At 39.5% G+C, this 16867-nt stretch overlaps 1 protein-coding gene across 1 annotated transcript in view; it reads right to left on the bottom strand.

The window, feature by feature from the left end:
* Positions 1-4355: 4355 nt before the first annotated feature.
* The window catches only part of LOC140244566 (long-chain-fatty-acid--CoA ligase 4-like), a 53294-nt gene continuing 40782 nt past the window's right edge, over positions 4356-16867 (bottom strand). The window contains exons 8-14 of the mRNA XM_072324192.1: positions 14333-14472; positions 13406-13578; positions 12238-12312; positions 11492-11680; positions 10593-10759; positions 9559-9667; positions 4356-8321 (exon numbers count right to left, since the gene is read on the bottom strand). Coding sequence (XP_072180293.1) covers positions 8164-8321; positions 9559-9667; positions 10593-10759; positions 11492-11680; positions 12238-12312; positions 13406-13578; positions 14333-14472 — 1011 coding nt within the window. The 3' untranslated portion in view covers positions 4356-8163. The remainder of the gene's footprint in view (positions 8322-9558; positions 9668-10592; positions 10760-11491; positions 11681-12237; positions 12313-13405; positions 13579-14332; positions 14473-16867) is intronic.

A 16867-nucleotide genomic window follows, 5' to 3' on the forward strand; every position in this document is an offset into this window, starting at 1 on the left:
ATATCTGTCTATCTCTATATATAAATTTATTACTTATTCTCTGACTTATATTTCTGCACACATTGAGTTATCGAATAACAATAAAAAAAAAAGAAGAAGGATATAAGATGTAGAGAATGTTTTAAAGTTAATTTTGATACAAGAGATTGTAGTCAGTGAGGTTTAAAGGGATAAATAAAAGTCTTGCGTAGGAACATTGTTAGCATCTGCCCGATTTGCACAATTTAGTGGCAGACACAACCTCTGTACATGCGATTGAAATTAACGTTCATGTCTACTCTGAGCATTGTCAATGTTTGCAGTAATGCAGTAATGACTGGTAGCTATTGTGTCTACTGTGCCAGGGTGTTGGGATTTTTTCTTCTTTTTTTATTTGTCTTTGCAAAGAAGTTGAATGTTTTGTTCTAGAAACATGAAAACGACTGAATTTTTCTATTACTGTTTTGTTTCAATACTCTATGCATCATTATTTCTGGGATCAACTTGACGAATTCTTATTAGTTTCTTGCCCCAAGAATATTGTAATATCTTTCTTCTCTCTCTCTCCCTCAATCCAATCATGAGAAAGATTTTGATTAAGAAAGATTACAATAATAATGATGATATTAAGTGTTATGTCCAGGCCATGCTTCACTGCTTTTTTAATGGTTTTGGACCGCAAGATTATTAATTGTTGACATCTCCTTGTTGAAATTGTGCATAGTTGAAGTTTCTTTCTATAAAGAAGACTCCTCCTGTGTAGGAGCCAACCAGCATGAGGTCAAAACGTTTGGTATACCGTCACCGAGATTATCAGTGGCCATCCTTTTGAAGAGGATGAATTATTTCATGTAAGCTTTTCTTACCAGGGTTATCCAGATTCATAGATAACCGTGAAATGTTTAATTGTCAAATAAATGTTGGCACAATATCTACAAACATTTACCAAAACTAATTACAATAAGTAAGCAGTTGCCCATTTGTCGCGAGCGAAGGGGCGCAAGTGGAATGTACAGCTCTGCGATTGTCTATAAAAGTGGTGTGTAGATTGCTGTATAGAAATGCATGTTTATAAAGGTAACTGCATTGTTTGATGTTTGACTCTTTGAAATGATAGCCTTCACAGTGCACACTAATTTAACATGCTGCTTTTTTTTTTCACTCGCACATTTGCCACATGAAGGGAAGACAAGTCATGCTCCAATAATCGCAGCAACGATATACATACATGTATCGCTGGTTTTGTAATTCGCATCCCATTGTCCTGAATCCTTATCCCTCATTGATGAATACATTGTACCTGGACTAGATATGCACTGTCATTGGCTGCAGTAAAGCCAGTGGACCCGAGCTTGTATAGGTCATAGTATTTCCGTAAAACAAAGAAATGATGCCATGAAATTGCAATAGTAGTAACGGACTGTTGATAAGATGTTTGCCGTTTCTCCTCGTGCGTGTGTATTTTTGTCATACATATCATAATCTGTAATTACAGCCATACGTGAATGCTCATTTTTTTTTTTTTTTCAAAGTACAATGAAACCTGTTATGGTGGCCTCCTATGTGTAGTGGCCACCTCCTGTGTGTGGCCACTGCAAACTCCCCAAGAAAGGAATTGTGCCACCTGTCCCGGGGGGCCCGTCTGTATTTATTTCACAGCAGCCTCAAAAGTCAGAGCTCTGTTTGTTTGTTTGTATTTAGGGGGTGGGGATCCAAGTCATTAACTGGGAGTGAAAGGAACTGAAGATAAAACACTTTTAACACATTTATTTCTCTAATAAGACAATATGACTTGTGTCACTCGTTCCCTGGCATTCATACATGTAAGTAAAAGCATGCATAATGATATGACATCTGAGACACGATATTATGTGATGAAATTATGCCATCTCTCTTTGTGAGGACCACCTCTCTATCCAATGCAACCGTACAGTGTTTGCCCCCCAGTGGCCCAAACATTTCGGGTTTGACTGTATTTTAACATCATAGGAGATTTCAGTGTACTGATTGGTTCTCTGTCTCACTGTAAAACCTCTTCAGCACCAATAATTAAATGTACCTTAAGTGCAAGTACTCTTGTAACTTTGGGAGTCATGCACACATTGTATAATCTATTACACCCCCCAGATTTCATAACAGAATTTTTGATGTGTGCCAAACGTCATTGTGCCACTTCGTATTTCGTTACATGGCATAAATCTATTCGCGCCTACCAGAGTCGATAATGAACATGTGGATTTGAGATAACACTCTTTATTCCCCCCCCCCCCCCCCACCACCATTCCTTCCTCCCTTAATTTCTGCATGCTCGCTGCTAGAATAGTTACTAGTGCTTACAAATTCGCTACTAAAGCCAACATTCATACATTGGCCCTGATAGTGAAAGGCTCTTGGCTGTACGTACTTATTAGGATATGGAACCAAGACATGCTGAGAATTTTAGTAGTACAGTGTATCATGTAAGACACAAAATGTGTGCACATACTCTGTTTTGTAATGGAAAAAAAAAACATATCAAAATGGGATGAAAGTCATATGTCCATTCACAGATTGAAATTATAAAGTTTGAAAATATGAAATACTGGGCAGTCCCAGGAATTTTCAATTTGATTGAAATGTGTATGTTTGTTTGTCTGTTGCCAATGCTCTTATTTTTCTCAATCGACAAATAAAGTTGATTGGCAGGTTGGCCAACGTGATTAGAATGAAGTCACTCTAATAACATGTAGCACAGAACCGGTGTGAAATTGAAATATTTTGTACACTGTAATGTATACATGTATGTATGTCAGATTGTCCATATCGAATAAAAACAGCTATGAATCTGAAAGAATGCAACATGCTTCCAGCTAGTCGGTGTGAATTTTCTGTTACTATGTTACTTCTTATGTACGCATAGGCCTACAACTAACTAACAATGTAACTAACCTGACAGCATATATACCCCGAGGGGGAAAAAGGGGAAAAAATGAATGTGAACTTTTCCCGTTTTTACCCAAATGTGATAGCTGATATATCTTACTATGCATAAGATTTGTTTAAAATTTCCTTTTTTTTTTCTTTTTTTTTGGGGGGGGGGGGGAGTTTGTTTACATACAGTGGGTTTGTAGCCCTGCTAACTTAACTTCTATGACCACTCTTTCTCTTCTACAAAACATACAGCAGAACCAAGTTGATACAACACACACACACACACACACACACACGAACCTGGCAACTTTTTTTTTCTTTTGCTATATGATCTCAATAATGTGCCCAATACACTGCAGGGACAAGTCCACCGATTCTTGGTTTGAGGGAATTCTTCACCTATAAGAGCCAATCTCAAGAAATTGAAGGAACAAAATGTACTTATCCTGCATTTTACAATGGAGCACAGTGATCATGGTGAATACTATATAAAACTCACAGCTGATCTCCCGGGGCCCGTTTCATAAAACTTGTCGTCAGTGACAAGTTGTCATAGATGTGAAAAGCTACTGAAATCCTTGCATCTGATTGGCCGTGAGGAAATTTGTCATAGAAATGCGGCAGTTGTCACTGATAACAAGATTTATGAGACGGGCCCCGGATCAATTAAAAGTTAGTCTGAAAGGAAAGAGTAAAATTCTATCAGCATAATGGTGACATTTTGTTCAAAATTGGATAAATAAGGAAGTTATGAAATTGTAAAGTTACGCTAATTGTTCGCGAAGCAGTACTCAAACAGTTCATTCAAGTACACTGTATTCAGAAATTCATCCTAATAAAAGGTGGGGCCCACTTTTTATCACTTTTTATGACTTTGTTTTTGGTTTTTTTTTTTGGGGGGGATATCTCTGCCATTTCAAAACTGATTTTCACCAAGTTAACTTTTGATTCCTCTAAGAATTGTATGCTCTTTAATATTTCATACAAGTGGTTCATAATTATCTCGCAAAAGGTGCAGACTGGCAAAAGATCAAGAAGTGTAAGATTGCAATCTTTAAAGATCTCCATGTTATGCCAGTGACCGCAAACTTCCCACAAAATTTCCCATTAAACTTCTCGCGAAACTTTCCACAACAACTAGAGATACGTCGTATTTCCCCCTATGCCACCCTTGCCAAACTTCTCAATCTTTTGCCAGTGTGACCGAATGACAAAAGGTCACAAACTTCTCGATCATTTGCCAGTCTGACAGTCCCCTATAAAAGTTAAAACCTGAATCCTCATCTCAACCAAAACTATACCATCCCTTCCATATGGATGCTACAATTTTTTTATCATTATATCCCTATAGGGAGAACATTTTTCTTTGACTTGGTCAATTCTTGGACTTGAGCGAGGTTAACTTTAATAGGCGAGGTTGACTATTTTCCAGCAGTGACAAAATAAAGGAAGACATGGGACAGGAACACATTTTCCAGGTTCATTCATCGAACAATTTATTTCTGGAACAAACAGAGGCAAGCTAAAAGACTCGGAGGAGCCGACGGATTGTCTCTATTTCATCCATCAGAGCCGGGACACTCCCTGTGCAGTCCACACACCCACGCACGCACAAACTGTTCAATTTACAGTGACTCTCGGCATTGCACACTATGGCTTATTCATATACTGTATACGCCGTATATTTCGCAAGGCTTTATTTTTCTTTGGCGAATTTTGTGAGTCGGGTGCTTTTCGCGAAAATTGACATCACGCAAAATTATTAACTCTGATCCCAACATGAATGCGACGTGCATGCATACATTTTTCCGTTCATCACTATTATATCCCGATCGTGAATTGAACTACTCGCAAAATTGTCGGGAAGTCCCGATTTGCAAAAAATTTAGGCTCGCTGAATATACGGCAGATACAGTACATGTAACCACGAACATCACGGTAATCTCTGATTTGCTTCCGGAGACAAAGTAGGCCCCTCTCAGGAGCAATTCCATGTCAACATTTCCCACATGGAATTTTTTTTTTTTTGGTGTGACGGTAAATTCTTGGGACATCACGGTTACTTAAGAGACATCAGAATTCTTATTACTTTCAAATCAGTGCACATTTTCAAATCAGTGCACACTTTACAACTGCACACATCCACCCTGAGACACCAAGAGCAAGATTTTGCAAGATTTTGATTCAGGACTCCATTAAGCTTGTCTATAAAGCTTTACTGCACAAAATGATGGCAGCTGGCTTTACAATTACAGCATACATGTACATGAACTTTGTAAAACATATAGGCACATCTGCACAAACTAGAGTATCTTTTTCATCTTTTCTCCTTCTTGAAGGATTTAATAACTAATGCCCTAAAAAAAAAAAAAAAGATGTAGCAGTGAGCCAAATCCACAAGCTACAAATCTCACGGTGCAGATCTCCAATCAATACAAGAAGTCTAAACACGTTTAACTTCAAATGCCAAGTCTTGACTCCCGAATATAAGGTTTCATTTAACTGAGAAAGAAAAACTGGGGTATTAACAATGTACAAAATTTGCACCCTTCTACTTCTGAACCAAGAATATGTGATACAACTTTAAAAGGAGTGCTTTTGTCGTTTTTTTTTTTTACATTAATTTTGCACACACTTTCAGCTAATAAATAATATAGCACTTCAAAGACCTACTTTAGGAATACTTCATGTGTCTCTCTAACATGGGAAGCAGTTTGTCCTCTACATGACTTTGGTATGTGCTACTGTCTGAACACTAATGCGTGAAGTTGCTCATGCCTAATAGCTGTACAGTAAATAGATACCCACAAAAATAAGGAGAGAGGCCTCAGATTACTGATGTCAATTTTCATCTTATTCTTCTTCATTTTATTTTATTTTTTTTTTTTTGAGGGTGGAATTAAGGGAACAGAACCTGTTGCTATGAATTTCAATGTAACTTCAGAGTCCCCGACTGAGGGGGAGTTATCATGACAAGAAGAAAAAAAAAATTGCGTGAGCGTCCAAATTTCTAGGCAAGATAAGTCTTTCTACAACTACTTTCATTTTCTCGCGGCTTACTTTCAAAGCGTGTGCGACAAGAGGTCTCTCTGAAACATCCCACATGGAGTCAGAGAGACGCTAGTCTACGATTCACAGCCTTTGTCGCAACTAGAAAAACATCCACAGAGCGTGTAGCTTGGGGGAAGTGCGTATTTCGCAGAGACAGAAACATAGGAAGGCAAAGCACCAACTGTGAGGAGATCTACAGCTGGCCGACTGGGAAGAAGGCAGTCAAATATACAACATCCACAAAAAGCTTTAAAAAAGAAAAATCCAAAGAAACAGACACGGGTAGCAATGACTGTCAACTTTCTAGCTGTCCAATGCATCTGGTGACTGTACGCAAGCAACAAAGAGGTTTCGTAAATAATCAAGCGATGCAAGTTATTCAAATCCTACACCTGCCGATTGCGTCTTTTGTAATTCTTACGATGAAATCAGCAATCTACTCCTATTTGCATTCATTAGTCGGTGCTGGGCAGGGCAAGCAGATATAAGTATCGTTCGTTCGTATGTCGTGCATGAAAATTTGAATACATATGCAATGCCCTCAATCGGTTGCTCAACAAGACGGTATCTGCACGAGGTCAAATTTGGTGGTGTGAGAGACAGGAGCAGGTGGGAGGGCACAAACTGTGCTTTGCTCCGTTTTCACACGAATGAACTGAAACGTTGACGGTCCTACCCAACACCTAACGCTCGCCGCACGCTATATGACTCACGACTATATGACTGACAGACTTTAGATCTGAAATTAACAAGCGTGTTTATTCTGAAGCTATTGTGATTTATTTCGGATCTGAAGTCTGTCAGTTGTACAGTCGTGAGTCGTATAGTGTGCAGCAGGCTTTATACAATCTAATCAACATAAAAGTAGACACATAACCATTAGAGAGACTCTTGATATTACAGCTGCATGAATTATTGACAACAGGAAACGGAATTTAGGTTACTAAATTAACGATGCTACCTGTTACAGTTATTCAGGCAAACTACAAAGTTTGCATCATTCTAATTAAATTCCTGAAAATAACTCTGATCACTGTGCAATTCTGAGAAAACATACTTCCTGAAAATGTGGACAATGCGAGTAAAATATCTTCAGTCATTTTGATATTGTACAAGTGAACATTTGTGAAATTGGCTATAGCAAAATGAAATGATTCTCAAAAAATGCAAAAGAGATGATTTTATCCCTGTCTATCAAAACAGCCTGCAATATCTTACAAGACCTATGTGCAAAAAGTCACTCCTATTTCTTTCCATCTAGTAAATAATGAACGATGAAAGAGTACACTGAGTACATGGGTGCAAAATATGATGTGGTCACGTACACTATAGATAGAACAACTATTTTTTTTTTCACTCAGAGGGACTCCTTCGATACAATACTTAATGTGGGAAGTCTTTGGAAGGATCAACCTTGTTGCGTAATGCTTGTCACTGAACCGAGATCCCTTGCAACGGAGGAAACAATGAAACATAACACGTCTCAAGCAGGCGCTGGTGTTCCATGTCATATATTTAGCATAAACATTTTCTCCTAAATCATAGAATGTAGCCTACACTGTACTGAAAGTTGATGAAGAGGTGAGAGTACAAATTTAAAGAGAGAGATATGTACTGTAACATAATCTCCTTTATGGTAAGATACTTTCTTGCGGCAGATGGTTTGAATATACTTGTTCGACAGAGAAAGTGGGCATCATATGCATTCCACAGATACAGTGATTTAATGTAAGTCCTCTACATGAGCAAGTACATCATTCTTCATGAGGTCGCACTGATTTGGTAAACCTGCCAAAGAATGTTTACAAGGTCAACACGAATATATTAAAATTAACGCAAACAAGACACTGCACATATATATTTACAATTATATTACCCATTCTGTTAATTAAAAAAAAAAAAAACTATAACACACACACACAACAAAAGATTTCCATATCGTCTGTTGAGAATGAGAAGGGCGTTAAGTTGTCCCGAACACTATGGGTTTAGAGGCAACTTAACGCCCTTATCATTCTCAACCGACGATATGAAATGTTTTTCCACATCAAATATTTTTCACGTTATTTCTTCCTGCAGTGTCTTGGTAATTGTTTTCAGCAACATGGAGTTATGAAACACGGACTACACAATATTTATGAACACCAAATTTAGCATTATAATGTACAAGCTATATGCACTGTGTATGAAGGGGGAGGGGTGCGGTGACCCATTCTCTGGGTATCAATGTTGTCCAAGCATCTTCTTGATAGCAGGGGCAAAGTGCTGAGCCAGAGGCTTGCGTTTGAGCTTGAAGGCGTCGGTCACCAGTCCATTGTCAGGGGTCCACGCCTCCGCGCTCAGGTGCACCTTCCGAGGTATCTCCCACTTTTGAAGTTTTGCTGCAAAGGTGCGGGAGACAGACAAATTAAAATAAGGTTAAAATATGGTAAAAGTCATTATTTAAATGAATGAGGGGGTCACAGACATTTTTCGCAAGATGTTGTTTTTGCGGTTGGACACTAGGATTATCGTAAGTGCACTAATGCCTGTCTGTTCACTCCATAAATTTAAAGCCATCAAGATCAAGGTCCTGTTTCATAAAATTTGTTATCAGTAACAACTACCACATTTCTATGACAAATTTGCTCTCAGCCAATCAGATGTAAGGATTTCGGTAGCTTATAACAACTATTGCATGAAATGGGGCCCAGGTGGCAATATCTGCGTGTGTTGTTAAATCACCGGCCCAACAGTGATTTAAGAAATTCGCAAATATGAAACCCTCACGGAAGTAACAGCTTTTTCAGTGATCCATGTATTAAAACAACTATAACAAAGTACCACAGAGTAGCTGAGCAGTTTGATTTTAGAGCAAGAATGCTATTCTTTGACTTGGACTGCTTGAAAATGAAAAGCTGAATGTTCTCATGTAAGAAATGACTTGAGAAACTGTTGAGTACACAAGAAAATTACGAAATGAAACTGTTGAATCAAACTTATTCTACTTGGACAAAACTTGTTTTACTGTTGAATTGGAATGGAGACAGTTATGAAATGTTTTCTCCTCTGCTGTTGCTGGGTTTTTTTGTAAACACTAACCTGAAGCATGTCAACAAATCAGAGGTTCAAAGTTAATCTCATAAAGATCAAACTATTCAATAGACAGCAACCCAAAGTTTTTCATCAAAAGGGAATGAAGCCCAAATGTATATATGGATTGATTGAATGAAGCAATATTAGTGAATACATCAGTGAAGAATGAAAATACTTGGACAATCCATTCAAAAGTTATGAATTCAAAGTTGTGTTTGGTGCCACTATTGCTGAATGTGAAGACTACAACAGTTCCAGACATAAAGTAAGAGCAACAATGTAAAGAAATCAAGAGAATTCCACAAAATGTAATTTCCTCGTCTTGTTTCTGACCTGTGTTAAGGGTAATGTAATTTTCCCATTTTCTGGAAGGGGAAAGTAGGTGCTTTGAAATTATGCTAGAATAATGAAAATATATTAGAATTCTCTTTACACTTTCTTTATATCATTATCAATGTGTAATGCCAAAAAATGTAGTTTTCTCATCCAGCAAATGGTGGCACCAAAACTTTCAAAAGAAGAGGGTGTTTTTGTCTTCCTTACCCTCCTTTGCTGCAGCAACCAACGATGAGTGCACTTCCTGGTTGAGAGTAGAGCTCTTACACAACTCCTCAAAAGACTTCTCTGATAATCCCAGATTATTTGCTGTCTCCTGAAAAAACAAACAAACAAACAAACAAACAAAACGAAAGAACATGTGAACAATTTTAAGCCTTGACAGATGAGGGACAGCAACATTGTGGGGAATGACCAAAAGTTTCATCATCTACTTGGGAGGTGGAAGATGAAATATAAAATTTCATCTGAATAAGCTATTCAACTCTCAAATCAACTTGGGTATGGTCCCTCTAGAAAGACCTGTTACGCTCATGTGCTATGTCATACTGCATTAATTTGCATATAAAAAAGCAAGTGTAATTTGTGATCGGAACCATCACCATTATCACCAACATCATTACCACCACCACCACCATCACTATCGCCACCATCATACCCATCACCAACACCACCAGCACCATCACAATTACCTCCATCCCCACCACCACATCACCATCACTACCACCATCACCATCACCACCACTACCACCATCATCACCACCACCACCATCACCATCACCATCACCATCACCACCATCACCATCACCATCACTATCACCATATCACCATCATCCCATAACCACCATAACCACCATCAGGACTACCACCACCATCACCATCACCATCGCCACCATCACCACCACCACCACCATCACAATCACAACCACCATCACCATCACCATCATCACCACCACCATCCTATCACCAGCACCAACACCACTATCACCACCACCAACAGGGTCGCCTCCACCACCACCACCACTACCACCATAATCTCAATCATCTCCATGGCATACAATAGTCACACACTAAGAGATAACAAGAGCATTGCCATCTTTCTTGAGTTAACCCTATTCCAACTGGAGTAAAAACTTGGTCTCAAATAGCCCAGTTAAAATAGGGTTAAGGGTACTGAGTCATCAACCAATACTAGAGGTAGTGGCGAGTGCAGTGACTGGCCAAGCTATGCAGTTGCTCACCTGGAGTGCTTTGCGGTAAGGCACCACGAGGGCGACGCAGAAGTCATAGAGAGGGTCGGCATAGACGCAGATGCTCTCCACAAAGGGGCTCTTCTTGAGGAAGTTCTCAATGGTTGCCAGGGAGATGTATTCTCCGGTCTGCAGCTTGACCAGGTCTTTCTTGCGGTCTGGACAAAGGGAGGAGGACAGAAAGAGCGTGCATATTTGGAGGTGGTAGGGTGGGGGAAGAATGACATTAAAATTATTGTATGGGATTTGCAAATACATCAAAGAATTTTCATAGAAAATGTGTAAAAACAATGTGTGAATGGTAATATTCACTGCACAACTGCATTACAAAGAAAGAAATGAGGACACAATATCAGGAATGATAACTATACATCTTTCAAAGTATAAAAATAATCTAATATATCAAATCATGACAAAATCCATGACAAAAGAAGTCACAGGCATGCATACTCGGGCAGGATACGAACCTACGACCTCCTGAGCCCTGTTTCATAAAAGATGCTAGGATGACAACTCTTGCTGGAATGGCAACTTCCCATTGCAATAGCCAATCAGGAAGCTGGATTCTCGTCATTACCATGACAATTGCCATTCCAGCAAGAGTTGCTATCGTAGCACGTTCTTATGAAATGGGGCCTAGATCTCCGAACAAGCGTCTTATCCACTAGACCACCGAGCTTCCGCCCAACAACTAGTGCTCATTCTAATCCTTGCTGGTGATAATCCTTGGATAAGACGCCTGTCTGGAGATCAGGACGTCATAGGTTCAAATCATGCCCAAATAGGTATGCCCATGATTTCTCTTGTCATGGCTACTACTAAGACACTGATCAATACAGTGCTTATTTACATCGATGTAGGGCAATTTGTAAATCGGTTGCAAGACCTACCAATGATTCTCAGGCTGCCGTCTGGCAGGAACTCTCCAATGTCCCCAGTGCAGAAGTAGCGGGTGCCGTTCTCCTGGACGAAGGCCTCCTTGGTCAGCTCGTCCATCTTGAAGTAGCCCATGGCGATGTTGTTGCCCCCAACAATGACCTCTCCACGTGGGTTGGGTTTGTCCTGATTGGTGTAGCCACCTTGGGAATGCGCGAGCGAAATGACAAATATGACATTTTGGTTCATATGGAAATTGATACATTAATTTTTGCTCACAAGAAATGTGAGAAAAAAAAAGAAGAGGCAACTATGAATGTAATCACGAAGCCAGATGTACACTTACAATGCTTGGTATGGAGGACACATTTCCTTTGTTTCCCCCCCCCCCCCAACAACAACATGTGGAGGTGAACACTGCCAGTACTTACAAAACACCTATGTTAGTACTTTTGAGAAAGTGTGGCATATTCAAGACTAATACAAAGGTTAGAACTGAGGACTGTAATTTTTGATGGATTAAATTTTCAACTCCGGGCGAGTTACATGAAATTTTGCTATTTTGAATTACACTGTCAAATCGTTACTGATAATAACACATTATACGGATGGATACACTGAACATACATGATACACTGAGATGAATTTTTGAGGGCTTTTATTAATGTGTGCTCCAATCAATTGCACATAATGTGAATATTTCCACGCCACAAATCATCCAAGGCTCACTGCAGACATCATTTGCTACTGTATGTCTCACCTTCTGGCCAGTCTACTAGCTTGACCTGGGTAGTGGTCAGGGGCGGTCCGACATGGCCGATTCTCAGATCTTGTGCTGTTGGAATATCAATATGAAAGAAGATGTTACGTAATTCGCAAGTCTTGATTTTGGTTCTTGAAAAGCAAATACAATTGTACAGATTACTGAAATACAGCAATTGACAATGTATATAAGTTCTATGCTGAGAGCTAAGGATAATGGGTCTTTGTGAAACAGTCAATACATCAACTACGTATTTTCGTTTTTTTACTTCACATATCATCACCTGCCTGGCAGAATGGCCTTAGCATGGAATTTGAACCCCACTATCAACTTTTGGTCTGTGACATAATTGAACAGACTTAGCTCTTTGATATGATGTAGCCATCATTTTTCGTGATTTTTTTTTTTTTGTGTGTGTGTGAAGTTGTAAACCCCTTCTGCAGGGCACGATACAATATGTCCCTCTGCGAGCAGTAGCGTGATTCTCTAATGGGACAGCTGAGGGTGATATTGCCTTGCTTGTCACAATATCACAACATGAATTCTTTCTCTTGTAATACATACAGTAAAAATGACTGATATAGATAAAGAAACAATATTAAATTAACCTCAATATCAAATGTTCCAACAACCAGGATAAACATAAGGTGCCTTTAAAGGGAGAGTACAGTTTTGGTTGAGATGGAGATTCAAGTTTTAACTTTTTGTGAGATGATTAGAAACCACTTATCTGAAATATTAAAGAGCATACAATTTTAAGAATAATCAAAAGTTTATTTGATGAAATTTGGTTTTTAAATGGCTGAGATATTCTAATAGAAAGCAAAACAAAGTGGTCTCAATAAAAGGTGGGACCGGTCTTTTGTTTGAACCACTTTGTTCTATTTTTTTTTTTTTTTTTTTTTTTTTTTGATATCTCATTCATTTCAAAAGCGATCTTCCTCAAATAAATTTGGTATTTCAAATAGAAATTATACTCTTTAATATTTCATATAAGTGGTTTCTAATTATTTCATAAAAAGTTACAACCTGAATCCCCATATCAACCAAAACTATGCTACTCCTAAAACCTACAAACACAAGCTCTAAAAGCTAAAAAAAACTGTGGATACCACTGGCTAACACTTATTGATTGACCACATGCAGAATGCATGGCATAACTCACATTCTGACACACACGCCACCCCGCAGGTCTCGGTGAGGCCGTAGCCTTGGATGAGTGAGCAGTTGAAGCAAGACTGGATGAAACGTTGCAGGTTGCTGGCGAGCGGGGCGCCCCCGCAGATCATGAAGCGCACGTGGCCCCCGAGCTGACGAGTCAGCTTGGAAAAGATTAACCTGTTTATGAGTTGGTGACAGATTGTTAGAATTAGAAGAACTTGTACTGAGATTGGCTCTAATCACACACAGAATGTCATTCCCATCATTTCAAAAGCATTACGATACCTTCATTCCCTTCTAGATTTTCACATTGCTTATAACTAAAAAGATGGAATAAAAATGAACATTTACACACAAAAAAGCATTTGTTCCCCACACAGAGGCAACAAGTTTTTCAATTACTTTTGGCTCGATCCAATCATCATCAAAACATGCATGAAGGGGCAACTTCTGAACAGATCTCATAACTTTTGAATAGACTGTCTGTTTTTCCTCAAACTTTCACTGATGTGTTCTACTATTGTTGCTGCATGCACTAAATTAACATATACATGTGGGTTTCATTCTCCTTTAAGTGGGCCAAATTTGATCAAGGCAAGCACTTAACATTGTCACTGGAAACTGGCATCTGGATTGCACTAGCAATGAACCTCTTGATGTGGTCACTTGATCATAGATTTGAGACTGCAGATCTGGGCCCCATTTCATAAAAGATGTTAGGATGGCAACTCTTGCTGAAATAGCAACTTCCAATAGCAACAGCCAATCAGGAAGCCGGATTCTTGTCATTACTATGACAATTGCCATTCCAGCAAGAGTTGCTATCATATCAACTCTTTATGAAATGGGGCCCTAGTCCCTGAGACCATTGGGTTTGAGCACAGTCATGCCGACCCTTGCCGGCAGCTTTCGCACTGCCGTAGAGTCTCACCTATTGAGGATGGGTGTGTTGAATCCCCGCTCTAGATGCTTGCTCTTGTATTGCACGGCAAAGTTGAAGATCGCCCTCTGGAGGGCACTGCCCTCCTTCACTTTCTCCGACACTCCCTTGTAAATTCTCTCCAGGACCATCTGGCCCATGAAGACAGCAGCGAGGGAAAGAAAAAAAAAAAGTAGGATTTCTTCACTGGAATATCATAGCTGTTGCTTAACACGGATATTGTGACAAAATCACACAATTGTAAGTAAAACATCTGATCCTCCACATACTGTACACGGCATATACTTTGCAAGTCTAATTTTTTGCAAATCGAGACTTCTCGACAATTTTGCAAGTGGTTAAATTCGCGACTGCGGAGTACAGTACCGATTGGAGAAATGTATGTGTACACATCATATTCATTTCAGGACGCAAGTTCAGATTTTTGCATGCTTCTAAATTCGCGAATTGCTCCTCACTCGCGAAATTTGCGAAAATAATACCTCACAAAATATCCAGCACATATAGTATGCCATATACACTTTAGTTAGGGAAGGGATATTTATTCTCACTAGCGTTCTACCGCGGGATCCCGCAAATTTGCGGTAGGACGATTTGCCGAACGCGTAATACGCGCTGAACGTTTTTTTCCTCGCGCAGCGGCAGGGGAAAAAAATCGTGCGGAGGAACGCGGTAGGACGCCGATCGTCCTGCCGCGGTAGGACGGGCATGATTTATTCTTTGTGTGCACGCAACTACGGGCAGATACTGAAGTGGTGCACGCACATCCTTTCCCCGTCGATCGGATCTGTGGAACAACCTTTGTAACGTTTGATGCATGTACGATACACTCGTACACTGGCGCGGAAAATCTAGTTACATGTATCATGTTGTAGTGTATATTTGGGCGGCTCGTGTGTTTCACGCGGGGTTAGTAACGGTGCGTTTAAATTTTTGAGTTCTCACGATCGTATTAATAAACATCATCACACTTTCTTTCGATCTCAACATCAGCAAAACTGCGTTTGACTTGTTTGCACTTCACGAATTCTTCGAGCTCTGTCACAGCACGATCATGACAAAGTTTTATCAAATTCTTTCGAAATCATGCTCAGCAAAACTGCGTGTGATTTGTCTACAAATATACAATCTAGCAAATTATTTGGGCTCTCTCCAGCACGATCATGACATTTTTTATCCAATTTTATATTTTTTTTGTTCGATCTCACTTTCAGGAAAATTGCGAGTATTTTTTTTTTCTTTGAGTTTGTACAGTACGATCATGACATGTGAAGTAAACTTCAATCTATCACTGTCCTGCCACTCTGTACTAGTATCACACACTTTCTCATACAACGTTAGTAGTAAAGTTGGGCAAGTGTTTTGGAACAAGGAAAAAAAAATGCTTGACCGAATCGGGCAAGCAAATTATTTTGAAGTCATCCTTTCCCCCCACATTTTCCCTGAGCTCCAATATCAATAAACCCATAAAATCGAGCATACGGAAGCCCTAAACTAACGACTGTCTAGCGCTGCCACGCAGTTTCAACAACTTTCTAACACTTACTTTTCGATGAAACACGAACACTCGAGAGATCGCTATGATCGGAAGTACGAGTTGGAATGTACTTGAATATTCCATTGCAATTTGTGTGTGAATAATATTCCGTAGTGACAAAGCCCAATATTTTGGCAGTAAAAGTAGCCACAGCAGAGGAAACTGCCGTTTTCTGCTCGCCGTATTCAAAGCTGTTTGCAGGTTAGCCCGACCAGACACTGTTACGCTATGCGAAAACAGCGACGTACCATGTACAGCGACTGGGCTGTGTATAGTTATTTGCAGGTGAGTATAGGTGACCCCCCTCCATCGTAAACAGCATACAGTAACTGTTTGTGCACCACGTGTCTGTAGAGTACGCAGTGAGGAATTCGGAGAAACAGAACAGAACGCAGTCACGTAGACAAAGTTGTGAACACCAACTTGACCAAGAAGGAAAACATGAAAAACCCCACGATGGCAAGGTGCCAGACTTGGGGAAGGGTGGGGCGGTAGAATAGAGAGCATGCAACAAAGGAAACCGCGCGCACTGGTGCATTCCTGGAGGTTATTTACAGTCTGGGGCCTGGGGGACCCGGGATGGACAGGTAAGGAAAGCAAGTCGACGACCGAGGGCGAAGACCAAGGATGTCAAACATTACGATTCGTTATCACAGGCTATTTTTTCTTTTTCCTCTCATTTCTTATCTGTATGATCTTTCATTTATCGGTAAAAAGAAAAAACAGTAATTGATGTCAGGATTCAAATAACTTTTTTTGTGTGTGTGTGTGCCTTATTTTCTTTTCTACTAAATTATATCCTGCCTGAATTATCACCGCTGATCGGGGAAAAAACAACAGTAACTGTTCGTTTCTCACAGTTCACAATCCGATTTTTTTTTTAAGTTTGTTTGTTTTTGTTTTTTTTAATAAAGAAAAAAAAATGAAAGAGAGAAAAAAAGTTTCGGTTTTCCGAAGGTTCGCTTTACCAAATATGAAAAAAGAAGAAG

This window comes from Diadema setosum, chromosome 21, assembly GCF_964275005.1.
Source record: "Diadema setosum chromosome 21, eeDiaSeto1, whole genome shotgun sequence".
NCBI classification, from domain to species: Eukaryota; Metazoa; Echinodermata; class Echinoidea; order Diadematoida; family Diadematidae; genus Diadema; species Diadema setosum.